At 48.8% G+C, this 18,865-nt stretch overlaps 5 protein-coding genes across 5 annotated transcripts; 2 read left to right on the forward strand and 3 right to left on the reverse strand.

Annotated features, from left to right (window-relative positions):
- Positions 1 to 68: 68 nt before the first annotated feature.
- N7508_006487 (uncharacterized protein) lies at positions 69 to 2,794 on the reverse strand (the record flags this gene model as incomplete). Its single annotated transcript, XM_058464553.1, has 7 exons — positions 69 to 917; positions 1,008 to 1,231; positions 1,288 to 1,577; positions 1,773 to 1,910; positions 1,962 to 2,095; positions 2,155 to 2,404; positions 2,460 to 2,794. 7 exons carry the CDS (start codon positions 2,792 to 2,794, stop codon positions 69 to 71), a joined length of 2,220 nt encoding a protein of 739 aa, XP_058318406.1.
- Positions 2,795 to 2,878: 84 nt separating this feature from the next.
- N7508_006488 (uncharacterized protein) lies at positions 2,879 to 3,421 on the reverse strand (the record flags this gene model as incomplete). Its single annotated transcript, XM_058464554.1, has 2 exons — positions 2,879 to 3,280; positions 3,401 to 3,421. 2 exons carry the CDS (start codon positions 3,419 to 3,421, stop codon positions 2,879 to 2,881), a joined length of 423 nt encoding a protein of 140 aa, XP_058318407.1.
- Positions 3,422 to 6,950: 3,529 nt separating this feature from the next.
- On the forward strand, positions 6,951 to 11,244 carry fphA (putative sensor histidine kinase/response regulator; the record flags this gene model as incomplete). The annotated part of the gene is made up of 2 exons (XM_058464555.1): positions 6,951 to 10,883; positions 10,933 to 11,244. 2 exons carry the CDS (start codon positions 6,951 to 6,953, stop codon positions 11,242 to 11,244), a joined length of 4,245 nt encoding a protein of 1,414 aa, XP_058318408.1.
- Positions 11,245 to 12,035: 791 nt separating this feature from the next.
- On the reverse strand, positions 12,036 to 13,211 carry N7508_006490 (uncharacterized protein; the record flags this gene model as incomplete). Its single annotated transcript, XM_058464556.1, has 2 exons — positions 12,036 to 12,842; positions 12,918 to 13,211. The coding sequence occupies 2 exons, from the start codon at positions 13,209 to 13,211 to the stop codon at positions 12,036 to 12,038; spliced, it is 1,101 nt and encodes a 366-aa protein (XP_058318409.1).
- A 2,517-nt stretch (positions 13,212 to 15,728) lies between these two features.
- cat2 (bifunctional catalase-peroxidase Cat2) lies at positions 15,729 to 18,110 on the forward strand (the record flags this gene model as incomplete). Its single annotated transcript, XM_058464557.1, has 3 exons — positions 15,729 to 15,784; positions 15,868 to 16,228; positions 16,290 to 18,110. The coding sequence occupies 3 exons, from the start codon at positions 15,729 to 15,731 to the stop codon at positions 18,108 to 18,110; spliced, it is 2,238 nt and encodes a 745-aa protein (XP_058318410.1).
- Positions 18,111 to 18,865: the final 755 nt, after the last annotated feature.

Below are 18,865 nucleotides of genomic sequence, written 5' to 3' on the forward strand. Positions count from 1 at the left end.
TATTTGCATGTTGTACACGCACCTCGCTTTCAAGACAATTTAAGAGAGAAGCAAGAAACATCGAATATTTAAGGGAGGGGTAGGCCAAGAGCTGGTAAAGGTAGGCAGGAGACAGTTCCATGCATTCTTTGCGCATGGTTCAGGAGTCCCGATTTTGACATCAGCTTTTCCCCGCAAATGTTGCACTCACAGTGCATGTCGTTTGGGAACGGCTTGATATGTTTGTTGACGAAGTGTCGGCTGAGGGACCCGGGGTTCTTGTACATTTTCAGGCGTTCGCGTTCTGGCAGTCTAGTATTACCAAGACAAATAAAGCATATCGTTGGTCTCTCTCCTGGACATTTGACGCAAACAGAAGCGATCGCTTGAGAGAAAGTATCGCCACTCTCATCTGAGGGGATAGACTTCTGCCTCTTAGGCAGGGGGGCAACAGGTGGCATATCGGCAGCATCGGCGGTGCGTTTTTGCGGGGCACGAGGCCGCGAGGGAGCACCCTCTTCCGCATCACAGACCGCAATCACTGCATTGATTGCAGCAATTCGACGCTCATATTCTTTCTCGACTGTTGTACCCGGCATAGTCAGAACACTGTCGATAAGCGTCATATGCTGCGGTGTCATATAGCCGGTACACTGCAACGCCCCCATAACTTCTTCGTCAACAACTTTTCCGGAAAGTTGCCGCTCACTGTCGATCACCGGCTGCTCATTTTTGTACCGCTCCAGATTTTCACGAATCAATCGGTGCTTTTGCCATCCCTTCTCGTTTCGTAGTTGCTTCACTGCGCGATCATACTGCTCGTCTGCATGATCAAATTTCTGGCGTAACTTTTTGACACCTTTCTCTTGAGCCTTCCACCGCTTACGGATTATTCGGGAATGAGGGCCACTCTGCGGTAGGTTATCGCCGAACTCCTGCTATAATGTTGTCTGGGCATCTTCATAGGTGCGCTTCTTAGCGTCTCGAATCCGCTTTCTCGCCTGCTTCCTATCTTCTAGGGTACGCACGCGGGGAATATCATTGATACAGCTCGAATCCCTAAGCCGATAGGGTCTGCGAGGATCAATCGACCGACTCATCGAGCAGGCAAACCGCATAAGCTGTTTCTGAGCGGGCATGCCCCGTACAATTGCCTGGGCATCTACGTGGATACCCACACTGTAGTGCCGGACAAAAGTATCAATGCTGGCGTGCTGCAGCATCACGTTCTGCAATTCATTCGATACGTCCGCTGGTAGAGAGGAACGCATTAGCCAAAAAGTCCTATATACACAATGTGTCACTCACGACTATCGTTAAACGCTTTTGCTACGCCATATCGGAGACAATAGGGCTTCGCGACTTCCGCGAAGCCAGTAATCTCACCACCTCGTTTCATTCTGTAACGCAGCCATCCCCCCGTAAGTTCCTTTTCTAGTGTGATTCGAATGCCATTAGCTTCTCGTAATACTTGGCAAAACACATGCTGATCGAGAATTTCGTCCTTCAGCTTTAATTCCTGCTCACCAAGTCCATCTAGGATCCGAAGACGGTACAATTTCTCGGGACAGTCCATCATAGGGCCGTCTATGGACAGACTTTTAAATGCGCCAATTTTGAATAGTATGCCTAGCAGAAAAACATGAGGACTAAGGACCAACGTGGGATCAAAGATGATTTCTGGAATCGGGAACGTGTTTCTGATTGAAAATGATAAGCAAAAGGGCGCTGAGAAGCATGTGACTAGAGGAAAGGCAAGCATAAGGAATGGCTTAGTGAGGGGATATTCTTACGACTCTTTTTCGCCAAGAAATGATTTTGTGAATTCCGGTCTTAAGTAGATGAAAAGTCGAGGACGTCCTTTATTCGGATCCCGAATTAATGTCAACTTGAGATCCTGGAAGCGAAGTTTTAGTAGCGCCCTGGGACGGCTACCGGTGATAGCGGCCAGCTGGCAGAAAAGGAGGAGTTGTATCCGGTACTAGCCACAAGGAAAAGTCATCTCTGTCGTGGACAGGATCACTCGGGCAAACTCGGCCACATCCTCGACATATATGGTTGCTTTCGGCCGACCTTTAAGGGAAAGTTTCTTTTCTGTGGCAACTATCGCGAGCACCTATGGAACGTTAGTCGGGTACAATCTCTGCCGATATCGATACTCAATCGGGATCTCACATCGCGGATCTTAACTTGGATATCTTTGCTGAGCTCATGTCCAACCTCGGCCTTATAGATCAGATGCCACCACTTCCAGAATAAGTCGAGCGAGCTTTTAGTTTTCACTCCTAGGGTGCGACGTCCATCCTTTCCACGTCGCTGGTCACACCGCCAGGAGAAGAGAGCCTTAAGGAAGCGAACCGTCTCCTCTGTATCAGAGAGCCAGGACAAACATTCCACCGGACCGCGCTTTGTGCCATTACAGAACCTAGAACAATCAGCGAACCTAGTAATGGAAGCGGGATATTGCAATGATGTCTCACCTATCCCAAAAATCTTGTGTCTTATCCAATCTCTCTTGAGTTTTCGGGCTGTAGCGTTTCTGTCGGAGCTGGGAGACATCAAGAGACTCGGCCTCCTGGAGATAATATTCTGGTGGAAGTTGCTCCTCTTCATCTTCCGAAGCCAGCTCATCTTCAGACTCATCTTCAGACTCGGATTCAGACTCGGATTCAGACTCGGATTCGGATTCGCTGCTTGAGTCGAAGACGCTAGGTGCGGTAGAGGAATTAGAGTCGGAAGCGTTCGAGAAGATCTCGGGCAGGCGTGAGCTAGTGTCGCTCTCATCATCAAGCAGAGCAGGCCACGGAGAAGGCATGGCAGCGGAACGCAGTATGGGATTGAAGAGGGGGCAAAAGCAGCGAAGACGAGTAGAAGCACGAGAGAATGGTCGAGAGTGATATTATTTCACTTTGAGCAAGTCACCCGTTGGAAACCCAGGCCTGGGGCTGGAGGAGTTGTTGGAGAGCGTGAGAGAACTGTCGGTCGGGGGCCATGGTGGTCGATATTTATGGAAACTCAGGGAAGCAGAACGGTCAACAGAGGAGCCAAAAATGGGTTCCCTCCGCCAGGAGGGTGACTGAGGGTGAGCGAGGATGGGGCCCTGCGGCGGCTGCGGCACGAATGGACATCGGTCGATCAATGGGCCCAGGCACCAGGCACGGCCAACCCGAAGCGCAGGTGGCAGTAAACGGGGTTGGCCGTGGGCTTTGGTGCACGCGACGCCAAGACCGACCATGGTGAGCGAGCGGCTTAAAACGGCGTCAAAAGCGGCCGTTTCTGGCCTCCCATTCACCGTGTCATCCTTAATTGTAGTATTAAATGAGAGCTTATGGCTCTAAGGTACTTTTTTCTAGTTCACTTTTAATGATTCCCACCGGTACATTAACTGAATGGCTCTAAGATACTTCTTTTCCTTATGTACCCTCTTCATAAATACAAGCATCTTTAGGTCTTGCTAGGAATATACTTAATGCTCCGCTGACTTGGAAATTTAAGAGGAATTAGAATCAAGGTCCTAGATGTACAACGAAGTGGCCGAATTTTACTAGTGATTTACATAGTGAATGTAGGTACTCAAAAGGTATACTAGCATTCAGGCAAAACCCCAATGCCCGAAGCATCAGTACTGCCAAGGGTAGATAGATCATAAAATGGTGCTACTATATAGCGAGAAAGTGATATATATATTTTGGAAGAGATACCCCAAAAAGTGAAGTGGGTAAACTGTTTTGCACGGGTATGTATATCATGTTACTTGAATTGTGACAAGTCACAGCAATGTGGCGGTTGGATATTCACACTCGAACCGCATGTTGTGGGACTAGCGATATTTATTGCAGCTATATCAGTATCCGTCTCGGTATCAATATGATTCGTACATCCCATTCCTGCTATCTATAAATAACCCGCGTAAAATGCAAACGCTAATCTCCAAACAATATTCTACAAACAAATCATATCCAAGATAGATATAATATATATACTGATAGGACTGGTTGATTGCCTGTATAGAACGTATATAGTGTCATATATTGAACGTATGATTGTATATATTTAGACTAGAAAAAAAAATATTCACTTCTATCTTACTTAAGATATCTTAGTGTAGTTCTAGAAAAAAAGCCTAGAAAACAGCCATGATTGTTAAATATAAAGTCTGTTGAAATTGGATGTCTACTGAATTGGGAGGCATCAATATCAAGGCCAACGAGATTGTTTAAGTCTGATCTTTCTCTCCATGAGAGAAAGACCCTATATAAATGAGAACTCTTCTCCTGATCCATACTATATTTGGTAGGTCTAATGCTGATCACTAGATTCATGCCTTATATGTCAGGCATCTAGCCTGTGTCGGAACTTGCTGTCTTCCGTAACTTGCTCAGCCAATGAGGGTATTCAAATCTCTGTCATTTATTACTTGCTATTTCTTGCTATTTATGCTATGCTCATCCTTAGTAATCCGCTCATTCGGAGTTACTATAATTCCGGTTCTCAATCCGTATTCATGAATGCAGCACTGACAGCCTGGATGCGCCATGAATCTCAACAAAGTCCGTACTCTATGTAGTATCATACGTCCCCTCTACGTCATGCAAAGGCAGCTTAGCCAAGTGGTTTAAGACGCTAGACTTAAAATATAGTCTGTTCTGCGGGCATAGTCAGGGTGTCGATGGTGTCGTACCGATCCATGAGGCCCTCCTTAGATAGTGAAGAACAAAATTGAAAGAATACGAAGAACGGATTGGAAAACGCGGTCAAAACAAATGTAATACATGAGTAAAACCTGCCCAAAACACGTGTAGAACATTGGCAAGATCTCTTCAAAACAAATGAAATACATGTTCTAGGTGTCGTGCTAGACACGTAATTACCTTACCTGTGTATACTAGTAATGTCGTACCCCAAAAGTTTTTTTTAAAAAAAACCTGTCAGCTACAGGTGGACGGACATACTAAGAAGATTAGGATTCACTTCTATATGAGTGTATATTTAGAATATATATATATATATTAAAGCGTAGTCCATACTCTATGCTAACAGTACGACACCATTTCTTAGCCTCTAGCGCATGATACCGTTGTACGTCATGCCAAGACAGCTTGGCCGAGTGGTAAGGCACCAGACATGAAGAATCGTCAGTTTTGCGGGCGCAGCCAGGGCATTAAGGGTATTTTTACTATCATTATTGGTAGTCGACTAAAGTGAGAGGATAGTTTTAAAGAACACAGATGATTTGAAAACGAAAAAAAATTCGACAGCACAGGGATTTGAACCCTGGATCTCGAAAGAACTAGATATCTCGAATTGATTCAAGTCTAGCGCCTTAACCACTCGGCCATACTGTCGGAATTGGTTATGAAAATCTATTTAGATTGCGTCTTATTCACATATGCCTGCTGGTATTTTTCCAGTATTTTATTAACCCTTGAGGTATTTCTTCAACGTATCACATTCGTCACGGCGCTTTCTAATAAGACTGAGCAGGCTAGAGTATAAGTAATTTATCTGTAATTTTCAACGAAATATATTCTCCTCATTTTCCTTATCCTTGTCAAGGCTATGATCCCGGCATGCCTTAGGACGTAACGTTATGCTGATGACTCAATGCTTAGGACGTGAGAAATCACCTCGCAGGTGTTTGCACAAGATCAAATTCGTATTGGGGCGTTCATGCTGTTTGACCGGGCGTCTATACAATTGCAAAAGGCCATATTCGGTGGCCTACAGAGCATGCTCCGTTCAATATAATGTTGCTACATTTGCTCAAGTTATAGTTGTCGTGCTAAAGTTCAACATTATCGGACCGAATATCGGTTATTGATGTAATTGTCTTGCTAAAGTGATCACTGCACTCTCTCCCTATATCGAAGCCAAAGAACGCCCGTCCTTAAAATAACTAATAAGCTGTATATTCCTGGCTCCTAGCAACGTAATTTTCGATACCGTAAAATATAGGTTCTAGATTTCTTCCAAATTGAGATATAGTGTTTAAAAGCCTTATCAACAGCTATCGACAAGTAATAAAACGAAATAAAAACGTGATTGCTAAGATATCAGTGTGGAATGTATTGTATTTACTATGGTGTTTTTGGGTGGCCAGCTCGCTAGGGAAATACGTTATATCACGTTACTTCAATTATGTCAATGTTAAGCCATAAGCGCAATGTGGCGTTTGAATGATCTTGAAACGTGTAGCTATGTCATTGCGCATGTAAACATGCATTTTTCTCGATGCTTCTTTCAGATACTATATCCCTTGAAAGACAAACAAGGACACATATGTGACATCATAGAGTACTCGGGCATGTCATTGGTTCCCGTGACCAGGTACCGATACTTCCTTCAGTATGTGTGACCTCGGCAAAGTCCTTGTACCACTACATGTTTAAGCCACTTAATCTCGTAAGTGCACGCCTCTTCAGTTCCCACCTTTTTCCCTTTCAAGCTCTTGGTCGAAATTTGTTCCCCACGGCTTTTCCACCAGTCGATGTTGCGCATTTCCTTTCTCCGGTTCGCTTGTAGCGCCCAACCAAGTTCTGCATGGAGTCTCGCGCCTAGGGGCCAATGATCCCTCTGGGGAGGCCCTCTTTGACAAGTGCATATCATTACTACATACATTAATTTACTGGCCTAGTTTTGCGTTTCACCGCATTTGCTGCCCCTCCATAGGCTTCTGGTTCTCTCTTCTCTTCTCTCCAGATCGTCGTACACCCAACCCATCGGGTTCGATCTCTGGGACCTGTCCACTCATAGGTCTTCCATTACCTCGCCTTTCCTTATGAGCACGAGGTACACTCTCCTTTCTCGGCCCTGAGTGTCGCTGTGTCGTTCTCTTTGGAATCTTGTGTCTCCTATAAAAGGCGGAACCCTCCGCCTTTCTCATCCGCCGGAACAGATTTTGTACTTCACACAACCCTCAAACCTCACTGAGACACCCGATTCAGGAACTGCTATCGGACTGCACGGCCTCGATGGCATCACCGGCGCCCGATGAGGTCGGGCCGGGATCCCTGCGAAAAAGATCTGAGAGTGTTACAGAAGCCGAGTCGTTGCAGCTGGAGGACATGCGACCAGAGATCAGAGACCGAGCACAGTCCGTTTCCCAAAATGAAGTCCAACCACCGAGCACCGGCTTCGACGCTGCCGATCGTGTCTTCCCTATTCGATCATTCGTTTCGGTCGACCCTAGACCCATAGGACACCATGCGGCTACAGCGCAGGCGCGGGCGGCACGTTCGCCAACGCGGGAAGGAGCTCGACAATATTCGTTCATCGACGAACTTACGTGGAATCAGATGCAGTCACAACCTCCCTCCAATGCGGAACTGAGCGAACCGACCATTCCCACCAATATCGAACGCCACGAGACACATGAGGTAGCTGACAGCACCGAGCTTGCAGCACATTCGATGGCATCCGCGGTTGTCCAGCACCCCGAAGTCTATGCCAAACCCACCAGCGATAACCACTCTGGCACTGGTTCGACCGCCCACCCAAACGCCCCAACCCCGCTATGTGATGAACAAGGCTTTTATACTGCTCGCTTCAGACATGTCCTGACAGAAAATGGACATGCTGTGATCACGGGACGGGACGGCCAGGCATTTCAATACTGCGAAGATGAACCAATTCACATCCCAGGCGCGATTCAAAGTTTTGGTGTTATGCTTGCTTTGCGAGAGGAGTCGCCTAATCAGCTTGTGGTGCGTGTGGTGAGCGAAAACTCGACTGCTCTCTTTGGTCGTTCGCCCAAGCAACTATTCGAATTGGAGAACTTTTGCGAAATCATGCACGAAGATCAAGCAGATAACCTTCTGGATCACGTCGACTTCGTTCGAGATGATGCTTATGATCCTACAATTGATGGACCGGAGGTATTTTCCTTGAAGATTCACACGCCATCCAAGGAGACCCGTCAATTCTGGTGCGCCGTTCATGTTTGCCAAACACAAAAGGATTTGATCATTTGCGAGTTCGAGCTGGAAGACGACGAGGTCAACCCATTAAATGTCGCGGGTGCTACCACCCCGGCGTCTCCAACCGATACTTTGGGTGTTACTCCAACCCCAGCACAATTGGCTGCAAGCACAATAAACGTCAGCCAACCTCTGCGTATTCTTCGCAATGCTCGGAGGAGGAGGGGTGAAGCAGCCTCGATGGAAGTTTTTAGCATCTTCACCCAAATCCAGGAGCAGCTGAGTCGTGCAAATGATTTGGATCAATTGCTGAATACAACTGCTGGTTTGGTGAAGGAGCTGACCGGCTTCCACAGGGTCTTGATCTATCAGTTTGACAGCAGTTGGAACGGCATGGTTGTTGCTGAACTGGTTGATCCCAGTGTTACAATTGATCTCTTCAAGGGTCTCCATTTCCCTGCATCCGACATTCCTGCGCAGGCGAGAGAGTTATACAAAATCAATAAAGTGAGGTTGTTGTACGATCGTGACCATACCACCTCTCGCCTCGTTTGCCGTACAGTGGAAGACCTCGAAACCCCTCTCGACATGACACATGCATTTTTGAGAGCGATGTCGCCCATCCACATCAAGTATCTCGGTCACATGAAGGTCCGATCTTCAATGTCTATCAGTGTCAATGCTTTCAACGATCTATGGGGCTTGATTTCCTGCCATAGCTACGGTACAGCGGGAATGCGTGTCTCTTTCCCAATCCGCAAAATGTGCCGACTTCTTGGTGATTGCGTGTCACGAAACATCGAGAGGCTTTCCTACGCATCGCGCCTGCAAGCACGAAAACTGATCAATACTGTTCCTACTGAGGCCAACCCGTCCGGTTACATTATTGCGTCCTCGGATGATCTGCTAGCACTTTTCGATGCAGACTATGGTGTTTTGTCGATTCGAGACGAGACCAAGATTCTTGGCGATAAAAACCACTCTCAGGAGCTACTTGCACTGCTGGAGTACCTCCGCCTACGTCAGATGAACTCTGTGCTTGCATCGCATGATATTACGAAGGATTTCCCTGATCTGCAGTACGCCCCGGGATTGAGGGCCATCTCGGGACTCCTATATGTTCCACTTTCCACCGCCGGCAGTGACTTCATTGTCTTCTTCCGCCGCGGACAACTCACAGAGATCAAATGGGCGGGTAATCCATACGAAATTGCCAAGCGGAAAGAGACTGCCGGGTATCTGGAACCTCGCGAAAGTTTCAAGGCGTGGCAGGAGACAGTACTATCTCAGAGTCGAGAGTGGACGGAGACGGATGTTGAGACTGCTGCAGTGCTATGCCTCGTGTATGGTAAATTCATTAAAGTCTGGCGCCAGAAGGAAGCTGCCATGCAAACTTCACAACTCACTCGACTGCTACTTGCCAACTCCGCGCACGAGGTTCGCACACCGTTGAATGCTATCATCAACTATCTTGAGATTGCCCTCGAGGGTGCGCTCGATGCAGACACCCGCGAGAGTCTGACCAAATCTCATTCAGCTTCCAAATCCCTTATCTATGTCATCAACGATCTGCTTGACTTAACAAACACAGAGAAAGGACAGGAGTTGATCAAAGATGAAAGCTTTGACCTTGAAACCACTTTCAGGGAGGCCGCTGACATGCTCTCCGGCCAGGCCAAGCGAAAGAACATCTCTTATAGCGTGACAGTCCACCCTGGTATACCTCACTCGGTGCTTGGAGATCAGCGGCGTGTCCGCCAAGTCTTGTCAAACGTCATTTCGAATGCAATTCAAAATACCACCTCGGGCGCTGTTACCACGGAGATGTGGCGGTCGGCGAACCAGGCTGTGGCTGGTTCTGTTGCAGTGGAGATGATGGTTGTCGACACAGGGTGCGGTATGTCTGAGAAGAAGCTAGAGTCTCTATTTCACGAACTTGAACAAGTTTCCACCGATGAAACTTATTACCCAGAGGAAGAGCTAGAAGAACAGGAGTCAGACTCGGCCAAACAATCGAAGAAACGTGTATTGGGTCTTGGCCTTGCCCTAGCAGCGAGAATTGTTCACAACATGCAAGGACAGCTTGGTGTCAGATCAGAAGAAGGAAAGGGTAGCCGATTCAAGATTTTATTGCAATTCAAGCTACCAGAAGGAGCTTCACCTGACAACATCCCTTCTGCGGGCCCTGTTGTTCCCCCGACTCCGCTGTTATCTGACAAGGAGTTCACGCTCATCGGTGGCTCGTATGAGCCTCGTGATCGTGATCGTGATCCAAGAAGGAGAAGCACTGAAAGTCTCAACAGCGGCGGTAGCTCTCGCAGTGGAAAGAGCCAAGCCGACCGTCTCATCAGCGCCATGCAAGAACCAGCCATGGAAAGGAGAAGTCCGAGCCACGACTCAGACTCCAAATCACCTGATCCTCGACAGCTCAGAATGGGCAGTCCTGTAAGCACGAGCAGCCATGGGCTCCTGAGTACGGGCAGTCATGGTCAGTCTTTAACTTCACCGGTGCCCACGCACACTTCGAAGCGATCAACTTTGACAGAGCACCGAGCGGCCCTCTCTTCCGCCTCATATACGCCGGCGAGTATGTTGTACCCGCTTGTATCACCCCCTCCGCCAGGCATGGAGAACATCACGGACTCTGGAGTGCCGATGAGTGCTTTACGAGTGTCCCAGCAATCTGCAAACACGCCATCCAATTTGCAGCGAGTTGAGGATAATTCATTTTTCCCCCGCGTGGAAACTATCACAGAAACATCGCAGCGCTCAACCAATGCTACCGGATCTATATCAACAAATGTCTCGCCAGATTATGAGCTGCTTCACGTACTGGTTGCGGAGGATGACCCAGTCAACAGCAAGATCGTGTCAAAACGGCTAACCAAGCTTGGTCATAAAGTCCACTTAACCAGCAACGGAGAAGCCTGTGCCACCGCGTTCGGATCAACGGAGGAACCCTTCGATGTGGTGCTGATGGATATCCAGGCAAGCCTACCTTTCGAGTGTTGTTCTTACTCATGCTAATTTCCCCCAGATGCCGATTGTCGATGGCATTGAAGCCACAAAGATGATTCGCGACTACGAGAACAAGACTCCAAAGGGTGCGCTTTCAGACAAAGCAAGAAAAGGCAACAACCGTGCGCCCATCTTTGCAGTATCTGCATCCTTGCTTGAGAAAGAAAAGGATAACTACACCGATGCCGGATTCGATGGCTGGGTCATGAAGCCAATCAATTTTGCTCGGTTGAATGTCCTTTTCAGCGGCCTCTGTGACCCCGAGGCCCGACGAGGAGCCACCTACGAGCCCGGTGAATGGGAGAACGGTGGATGGTTTGAGTCCCACTAGTCTACCCTCTAGCGGTTCATGCTCAAAGCCGAAGATCAATATTTTTTGGGCGCCATTCACTCTGTCTCTCACTGGCAGGCTGGTCTTTTCTATCTACCACCCACATTATGTGTCCATCATAAGATGGATGAAACCCCCTACACGCGTTCCACTCTTCCCGATACACCACCTCATTTCACTATCCACAATACCGACATATCTTCACCGTCTCCGGTGAGCGGGTTGATCAATATTACGATACTCACATTTTCGTTATGTCCTCTTACGCATTTTGCAGGCCCCGATATACGGGTGGGCCTGCCGGGGTTTTCTCTTTTTGGCGTTCCATCATGATTCAATCGGGAAAATATACAGATACCCTATTTGACGTTCTTCATTTGTCTCTTGTTGGCTCTATGATCTGTCAGATTCAGTTGTGTTTTAAGCACTCACAGGACTTTATTTCAATTCATGTATACATATTTGAATCCAACGTCGAAAGATATCTTATTCTTTGATTTAAATGAAACGAAGTGGGTAGCTCTACTATACTTCAGGAAGGGAAGGATATACATGTATAACGACACCACTCTAATTGCATTATAATGCCAACTAAGAACTTTCTAACAAAGAATAAACTAATCTGACAAAAACCACCAGACAAGTCTAAAATAACTAGGGTATAAAACGAAAACGAAAAGACCGCCCAGTGATGGATCGACTGTAAAGAACAATCGACCTCTTCGCGAAGTATATACAACCATTTACCCAGCAACTAATTCCCCAAGGAAGCCTTCCTTCCAAATTCAAAATCAACGAGGTTCAACTAAAGCCATCTCAACCGTCGACCTCGTATCAGACGAACGCACCTGCAGCCGCCCATCCAAGTGCGACTGCCCAACCGAATTCTCCGAAACAGACGCGGACATGGTCTCCCGAAGTGCGTCGTGGAAGTCATAAGTGCTACTCCTCGTCGAACTAGGCAAGCCAGTAGAAGGGCTCACAGCGACCCCGAACCTCGGCGAAGTTTGCGCCTCCATATCCAGTCTCTGAGCAATGCCCCCACCCCTCGCAAGTAAGTCGAAGATATTGATATCACTTGAGACACGCGGAATCTCGCCGAAAGTGTGACAAACACAAGGATAAGTCCGTGTAAGCTCACGCAGTTTGGTCAAAATGTAAAATTCAAGCTTGAGCTTGATGGCGTAGACAACAGTTTTGTAACCAACAGTGATGAAAGGCAATTTGAACCCTATGACAACGAGCGAAATATTCAAGACGACGACGATCACATTTATGATGATCAATTGGATGATAACTCGTTTCCCTTCACGGCCTTTCATCGCAAAGATGGGTTTCAGCGCCCCAAGAGCTGGGCATATGTATATGACGCATATTAACAGGTCTTGCAGGGCAAACCCACATAATTGGATCTTGTCGAGAATTTCGGCGGGTTTCGTGCATTGAGGGTTGGTGCCTACGTTCTGGCAGAGGAATAGGGCTGTCATTGGTACGCTTAGGATCGTGAAGTTTGCTATTATCATCCATAGCACCCAGCGGATGTGGCGGACGTCTGGGACGACGAGGTGCAGGCGGGAGTAGAGGACTACTGCCTGGCCCTGGATATTCAGTGAGTATGTGATTTGGGTACCTGTGTATACTTCGGGGTTGTCTAGGGAAGCAGAAGTACATACTTGAACCATACACCACCATCCAAGCACGAATGGTGCAGCCACTGAGATATTTGATGCCAGCTGGGCATACCTCATTTGTGCTGGGACTCCGTGCAAAACTATTCCCCAGGATGCAACCTGCAGACTCCAGAAGTAAAGGCCGCGATAACGCTTGAACTGGTTGAAAGTCGACAGGGCAACATCCACAGCCATGAACGCGCCGATGGCGAACATGGAAATAGTCTCGACTATAGACACATTCGAAACAAAGATATCTGCCGCCGGCTGAGGCAGACTGACTATGACGGTATCCATGATAGACGCGAGATTGGGAAACCATGCAGAAAAATCAACCAGGAGTAAGACGGGATGTATGGGATCTGAAATATGGGAGACTGGAGAATCTGCGGCAACGCAGGTCCATCAGGGAGCAAGGATAGATCAACTTGAGCCCCTCGTCTTATGGGTGTGACAGGACGGGATAAAGTTGTCGACAGACAGAGCTAGTATCGAGGCAGCCACTGGATTAGCGAGTCATGATCCCTCCACTCCTATCATTTCTCTACTCCATTAATGGCACTTAAGCGACAAGAACGGGTTTCTACAATTATGAATGCCGAAAGTGGAGTTCGATTTGCGATCCGGTAGGGTGGTGAGGGTCTAAATTGGGTCGCCCATGGGGGGTTGCAAGTGTGCTGTTGGTGGGAATGATATTTGAGCATATGATGCAGCTGGGTGTTCATTCCATGAATGTGACCCCTTTACGATCCTGGTAGCTTTCTGTTGGATCGGTTATTCATTGGCTGGCGCAAACGAATAGACGGAGCGTCCAACAGGGATGTTCGGGAATCAAACAAAGAAACATTTGTGCACGTATCATCTGTGGCGCTTCGGGTAGAGGTTCGGCCTTGACTAGCAGATGTGGCAGCTGAGTCTTTTATTCTTTCATTGCTAATATGGTGAATGGCCTGTTCATTCGATGTAGAGTGTATGTATCCATGTCCACGTATATACATCCCCGTCGCACGAGCCGCGGAGGCTTGGCGTGGACTCGGAGGAAACGAACAGGCACGGAGCGGTCAATGGTCTCAGCGTGGTATTTATGCAAAATTCTATGCGTAATGGAATCATGCATTGGCTCTAAGTTTGAAGTAATAGTTTGTAGTTTGTGGTTTCGTTGGTTGGGGCTTGGCCGGAGCCAGCACGGTATCTGTCACTTGAGAAGACCAATCGCCGAGCTGCAAATGTCCAACTGACCAAGTTACGGCGAAAAAGGTACTGTGTCTAATGGCGCCTAAATCGATCTTATTGCAGAACGGTGAAAGGTGAAGGGTGACACATACATCAAGCTTACTAGGAGAGTTCACACTCAAACGGGGAGATATATTATTAGATTGAGATGACGCCCCTATTCGCATGCCGTGAGTCCAAACTTGTAGGGACTGGCGACCATCTGTTGATTTTGACGAACACTCCTGAACTGTCGCCGCTCTTCTTTGAGCAGTTAGCAGATCACCATCCAGTCGCAAGCCCTATGGGATCATCTCATCACGTACCCCGATCGATCTCCTATTTTCCCATTTATTTCGGAAATCGGAATGACGGATACGGAGAACCTGGCACGAGGCACGATGAACAATGCCAGGCAGACGTAGCGAGCCGAAAAGGGAACCTCGACAGTGTCTTGGATATAGTGCCGAGGAGATGAAAGGAAAGACAAAACCATCCGGACCTAGGGCGCCTCGATATAGATGAAATCACCAGCTAACAGCCGGACTAAGAGCACCAGACGCCATGGGGAGATTTGGATCCCCTGATCGGCAGCGGCCCCGGACGCCGGTCCGACAATAGTTAATCAGTTCTCCGACCGGCGGAAAGAAATATAGATGGGCTCTGTAACGTGCCCCGTGGAAGTGTCGAAGGCTTATACTTCAGGAATAGCTTGCTCAATACTTGATTACCAGTACGTGTGGCGGAGAGTGGGAAGAATATGTGTGCTGAGATTGAAGTTCAGTTGATCAGAAAGCCGTTGTTCATGTGTTATAGATCGACCCGGAGAGGGAGCGGACAACACACCGAAGCAAGACCGTGGAAGGACCTCGGAATGCTGGACATAGTAATATGATATGATACTGAATCAGGTACTCAGGTTGTTCCTGGTATGTTCCTGGAACATAGCTATGCGACCATAGGCGAAGAATGTATCGCAATAGCTTCAGGTACACCATCCAAGTGATGAACTGTCAAGCGCGCCCTCTCTCATTTCGATGGCCAGACCTATATTCTGACGTGATGTTCACAATAGTAATCCGGAATGATCCGAGACATAAGCGTGGAAGTATTTTCCCGTTCTGGGTGTTGCTATGTAAAATGGCCAGAACTCGGCTATTAGTGAGATGATCTGACGAAGAGACCCATTCACACCGACCAATCAAGATGGCACATTTGCGAATGACTTGTGGGTGTCTAGAAACGGCGATTTTGTCAGCTCTCCAGCTCGCTAATAAGACTTCGATCGAACGTCGGAAGCCATCGCACCTCGGCGCACTCCGCCAATAACATTAGGCACAGGCTGATCACTCACGTAAGGCCATGGTAGACTTCCCCGCACCCCAGACCGAGCTTAGTGACCTGGAAACTGTTAGATTCGCCAATAGAAGAGTAAATAGTCCAGACTTAGCGTATTTGTTAAGCTGTGCAGTCCCGTTGATAGAGTAATATCCGTTTCGTCATTGGGTCGGAGACGGAAGGCAAATTATTTAAACTGCGGGGAACCCTCTTCCTCGCCTTTTTCTTTCTCTTTTTTCTACTCAACAATCATATTATTTCATCATGGGTGAATGTCCTGTTGCACACAAGAAGAGCAATGTGGCTGGTGGAGGTACTCGGTATGTTTTGTCGTGGCGTCATTGGAGCTTGAAGCTCGACGCCACTCCCCTGCATCTTGTTGCATGACGCTGATCATTCATAGGAACACTGACTGGTGGCCGAATGCCTTGAAGCTCGGTGTCCTCCGCCAGCACACCGAAGCCACAAATCCTCAAGGCAAGGATTTCGATTATGCTGCTGCTTTCAAGACTCTTGATTACTGGGGCCTCAAGAAGGACCTTAATGCTCTCATGACCCAGTCTAACGACATCTGGCCTGCTGATTTCGGCCACTATGGTGGTCTTTTCATCCGTATGGCCTGGCACAGCGCCGGTACCTACCGTGTCTTCGATGGCCGCGGTGGTGGTGGCCAGGGCCAGCAACGATTTGCCCCCCTCAACTCGTGGCCCGATAACGTATCTCTCGATAAGGCCCGCCGTCTCTTGTGGCCCATCAAACAGAAGGTAAGCAATTGAGCGCCACGGACAAGCTAGAAAAATGACCAGGAGCTAATGCATTATACAGTACGGCAACAAGATCTCATGGGCTGATCTGTTGCTCCTGACTGGTAACGTCGCTCTGGAGTCTATGGGTCTGCAGACCTTCGGATTCGCTGGTGGCCGTCCCGATGTCTGGGAGGCCGACGAGTCCGTCTATTGGGGTAGCGAGAATGTCTGGTTCACAAACGAGGCTCGTTACGAGGCTGAAACCGCCGAGGAGAAGTCCAAGCAGAGCGACATTAAGACTCGTGACCTCGAGGACCCGTTGGCCGCGGTCGTCATGGGTTTGATCTACGTCAACCCCGAGGGTCCCGATGGAAACCCCGACCCCGTTGCTGCTGCCCGTGATATCCGTATCACCTTCGGCCGTATGGCCATGAACGACGAGGAGACGGTTGCCCTCATTGCTGGTGGCCACACCTTCGGAAAGACCCACGGTGCTGCCCCTGCCGACAATGTTGGCCAGGAACCTGAGGCTGCTGGTATTGAGCAGCAGGGTCTGGGATGGAGCAACGCTCATGGCTCTGGAAAGGGCCCTGATACCATCACCAGTGGTCTGGAAGTCACCTGGACCAAGACTCCCACTAAATGGAGCAACAACTTCCTCGAGTACCTGTTCAAGTTCGACTGGGAGCTTACCAAGTCTCCCGCTGGTGCCAACCAGTGGGTTGCCAAGAATGCCGACGATATCATCCCTGATGCCTACGACACCAACAAGAAGCACAAGCCTCACATGCTGACCACCGATCTGTCTCTGCGCTTCGACCCTGCCTACGAGAAGATCTCTCGTCGCTTCCTCGAGAACCCCGGCCAGCTTGCCGATGCATTCTCCCGTGCTTGGTTCAAGCTGCTGCACCGTGACATGGGTCCTCGTGCCCGCTGGTTAGGTCCTGAGATCCCCAAGGAAGTTCTCCTCTGGGAGGACCCCATCCCCTCTCCCACCTACGCTCAGATCGACAACGGCGATATCCTCAACCTGAAGAACGAGATCCTCTCATCTGGTGTTGAGCCCACCAAGTTCATCTCCACTGCCTGGGCTTCCGCCTCAACATTCCGTGGCGGTGACAAGCGTGGTGGTGCCAACGGCGCACACATTCGTCTCGCTCCCCAGAAGGATTGGGACGTCAACAACCCCGCCCAGCTCCAGGAAGTCCTCAGCGTCCTGGAGAAGATCCAGAACCGCTTCAACAGCGCTCAGGCTGGCGAGAAGCGTGTCTCCATCGCTGATCTGATCGTCCTTGCCGGTTCTGCCGCTCTCGAGAAGTCTTCGGGTATCCCTGTTCCCTTCACCCCCGGCCGCAACGACGCCACTCAGGAACAGACCGATGTCGAGTCCTTCCAATGGCTCCGTCCCTTCGCCGACGGCTTCCGCAACTACGGCAACTCCACCCGCCGCGTGCGCACCGAACAGCTTCTCGTCGACAAGGCCCAGCAGCTGACCCTCTCCGCCCCCGAACTGACCGTTCTTGTCGGAGGTCTCCGCACTCTGAACGCCAACTGGGACGGCTCCGCCCACGGCGTCTTCACCTCCCACCCTGGCCAGCTCAGCAACGACTTCTTCGTCAACCTGCTCGACATGAACACGGTCTGGAAGCCTACCGGCGCTGACAGCGAGTACTTCGAGGGCTTCGACCGCAAGACTGGCGCCAAGAAGTGGTCCGCTACCCGCGTTGATCTCATTTTCGGTCACCACGCTGAGCTGCGCGCCCTCGCTGAGCTGTATGGTAGCTTCGATGCTCTCGATAAGTTCAAGAAGGACTTCGTTGCTGCTTGGGACAAGGTTATGAACTTGGACCGTTATGATATCCCTACTTTCCCCGTTGTCACTGGTCGTCCTCGCCTGTGAAGTATGAGTTGATTTATGATCATTTTTTATACAGTGTTACTTTAGCTGAATTAAATCTCCAAAATTGTTCCACTTAACTTCGCTTCTTGCAATATGTTAGCGTAAATATGTCTTCACACCTGGTTTGTCAGGCAACAAGCCGCTGTTGGAACTTGCTGTCTTCCGTAACTTGCTCAGCCAATAAGGGCGTTGAAATCTCTGTTATTTATTACTTGCTACTTCTTGCTATTTAGTTAGTTATGCTATGCCCATCATTAGTAATCCGCTTATTCGGAGTTACTATAATTCCGGTTCTCAAGCAGTATTCATGAATTCTGCACTGACAGCCGCGATCCTGGCGTGTCTTGTCGACGACGCCTAACGCCATAAGAACCTCATCTTCAACATTTTTGCAATTGATTCATCTCAAACTTAAATCCCACATCAAATATATCCCACTCAATTACTAGACTCAAAAAGCAAGTCTGTATACAATAGACGACCATGTCGGTGATTCAGGTCCCTCGACCAAACAACGCTACGCGGGACACTAACAAAACAGTCCCTACTAAGCGAAATGAACCTAGCAACTTCACCTCTTGAACGAGTACAAGTTAAAAACGGGCCAAACGATCAAATACAGTTGACTACATAAGCCAATCGCTAAGAAAAAAATCCCCCAAGAAAGAATCTGAGAGCCTCGTCTCATATCTCATCGCAGATCCTTTCAGGCCAAGCACCGTGCGGGTTGGCCGCTCTGTCTTGGAAATTTACAG

The sequence above is a fragment of the Penicillium antarcticum genome (assembly GCF_028974205.1).
Source record: "Penicillium antarcticum strain IBT 31339 chromosome Unknown utg000006l_segment0_segment0, whole genome shotgun sequence".
Lineage (NCBI taxonomy): Eukaryota > Fungi > Ascomycota > Eurotiomycetes > Eurotiales > Aspergillaceae > Penicillium > Penicillium antarcticum.